General features: G+C 47.5%; 1 protein-coding gene across 3 annotated transcripts in view; it reads left to right on the top strand.

Annotated features, from left to right (window-relative positions):
* Nucleotides 1–2,010: 2,010 nt before the first annotated feature.
* DPP8 (dipeptidyl-peptidase 8) overlaps nt 2,011–2,115 on the top strand; it is a 23,095-nt gene continuing 22,990 nt past the window's right edge. For all 3 annotated transcript variants that reach the window (XM_010285941.1, XM_010285943.1, XM_010285942.1), the window contains exon 1: nt 2,011–2,109. In XM_010285941.1, the coding sequence (XP_010284243.1) occupies nt 2,011–2,109 (99 nt within the window). The remainder of the gene's footprint in view (nt 2,110–2,115) is intronic.

Genomic DNA, 2,115 nt, shown 5'->3' with positions numbered 1-2,115 from the left:
GAGGAGGGTGCTTGCCCCGGGGCGGCCTGGCTTTCCTCCCCCGGCCAGGCCTGCCCCCTGCCCCCGGCGGTGGAGGGCCCCTCCTGGGGTCTGCCCGCTTCCTCCGATCTCGGCGGCAAGGTCAGGCCCATGGCCGTTCACCCCGCTCAGGCCCGACTTGTCCCTCCCGCGCACCCTGCGGATACGAGGCATCTTACGGTGTTACAGTGCTGGAGAGCCCCTGCGCTGTTGTGAAGGATGGGGTAGTCTGTCCTTGTTGGCTGCAGGAAGGTGGAAACAAAATGCTTCACGTGGCAGAAGGTGGATGCGGTAGAGATCCCGCAGTGATCTCCTGGGGGGCAGATTCTCACGTTACCTTGGACCACCATCGCTTTGCCAGGTGGCAGTTCTCACTCTTGTTTGCTTGTTAAAGTCTACTGCTCCTCGTCTTTTCATCTCTTTTCTTGGGAAGGGAGTGTCAGAAGTAAGTCAGGTTAGGACATACCAGCACCTGGGTCTAGGTGGGGAAAGATTTTTCTTCGTCATCATTCTGCAAAGTAGATGAGAGTTTTGTGATTCATGTTTGAAGTCTCATGCTCAGTTTCTTGCACTGTCTGAGCAGAGCACTGTTCTGTGTATGCATTTGGACTCTTCTAGTTTTACAGGGCTGTTTAACTTGTACCGTGTTTTTGGTTTGTAGAAAGACATGTTTGTTGTGTTTGTATCATCAAAGGTGGAATCAAACTTTTAATCTAGAGTTGCCCCGCTTTGCTTTTAACAGTTTGTGTTAAAATGGGTTTGGTCCAAGGTGTAGGTCCTCTCTTTTTCACTCATCTGTGACAAGATATCTCAGCCGCTGTGTAGAGCAGCAGGAGAGCTAGTCCATCGGGGATCTCTGCCTCGAGTAGCTGTCTGTGGTGCGCAAGTGAGATTCACCGGTCCTTTAGTACTTTTAGTTTGCTCAATGGAAATGCTTTATTTAGTCCGTATTAATGTTTTGGTTAGGCTCAAGCTCTGCCCTAGCAGTGTGAAGAACAGTTGTTCAGCCGTTCCATTCTATATACAGAAAAAACCTCTCCTTTTGAGGACTGACAATCCTTACCCCTTGTTTCTCCAGTAATGAACTATGTGGCAGGAGTTTATAGCTTGGATCCTTTTGGGGCTGCCCTCAGATCTGAGATTTACAGGGAGAAGACTCAGTTTCCTCTTGCCGGACATATGGGCTGTTTATTGCAGCTCAGGTCTGCTTTGTAAAGCACAGCTGACTGCAGGAAGAGGTACCAGCTAAATTAACTATCTGTTTGTGAGGACAAGACTTATGCTGCAGATAAATCAATTTAGAAAATTTTTTTTTGCTGTGTCCCTTTTCTTCTAGTATCACCTGACTCTTTTGGAAGAGTCTTATCCATACAGCATTTACAATTATATCCCTGGGATGATATAACAGTGATGATCATTGCTAGACCCTTCTGAGCTTTGTTTGAAGGGAGACAGAAGCAAACCCAAGAAATTATAGGAAAACAATGGGAATAAGGGCACATGGTTGCATAGGCCCATTGTGTATGGCCTGGTGGTTCCAAATCAACTACTAGTGTTGTTTCTTCTGAGCAGTTGTCCCAGATCTTGCTACAGTCCTAATTGTCCCTTGTTCTGTTATCAGTGCAGCAAGGTGACATTCATGCAGTTCACAGGGAGGAAGAAGCAGGTAGGAGCTTAGCAGGGAAGAATTTGTCCACTTCATGAACTGAAATGAGTAACTGCTATGTGAGTGGGTGGCGAAGGCAAACAACAGTAAATCTGTATGGCTCTATGAAGTTCTGAGTCCCATTCTGAAAGGCTGAGTGATGTCAGCCTGTTTTCCAGAGCAGAAGTCTCTTCCCTAGTCCTTTTCATTCTGCTGTTTTTTTCCTCCATGAATTGGTGATTTTCTTATAGTACTTTTGCTGTGGTGTGTTTTGGGAAGGGTGTTTGCTGGGCTGCTGGAAGGCAATGCTGAACCTCTGCTATTCTGTTCTTCCAGAAACATGCAACATGGCAGCAGCCATGGAAACTGAACAGCCAAGCCTTGAAATCTTTGAAACTGCGGGCCGTGAGGAGCAGGTGCAGAGGGAGGAGCAGCCAAAACTGGAACCTTTC

Source organism: Phaethon lepturus, unplaced genomic scaffold (genome assembly GCF_000687285.1).
Source record: "Phaethon lepturus isolate BGI_N335 unplaced genomic scaffold, ASM68728v1 scaffold20434, whole genome shotgun sequence".
Lineage (NCBI taxonomy): Eukaryota > Metazoa > Chordata > Aves > Phaethontiformes > Phaethontidae > Phaethon > Phaethon lepturus.
The sequence above is the reverse complement of the archived record's forward strand: the minus strand, read 5'-3'. Positions and strand labels throughout refer to the sequence as shown.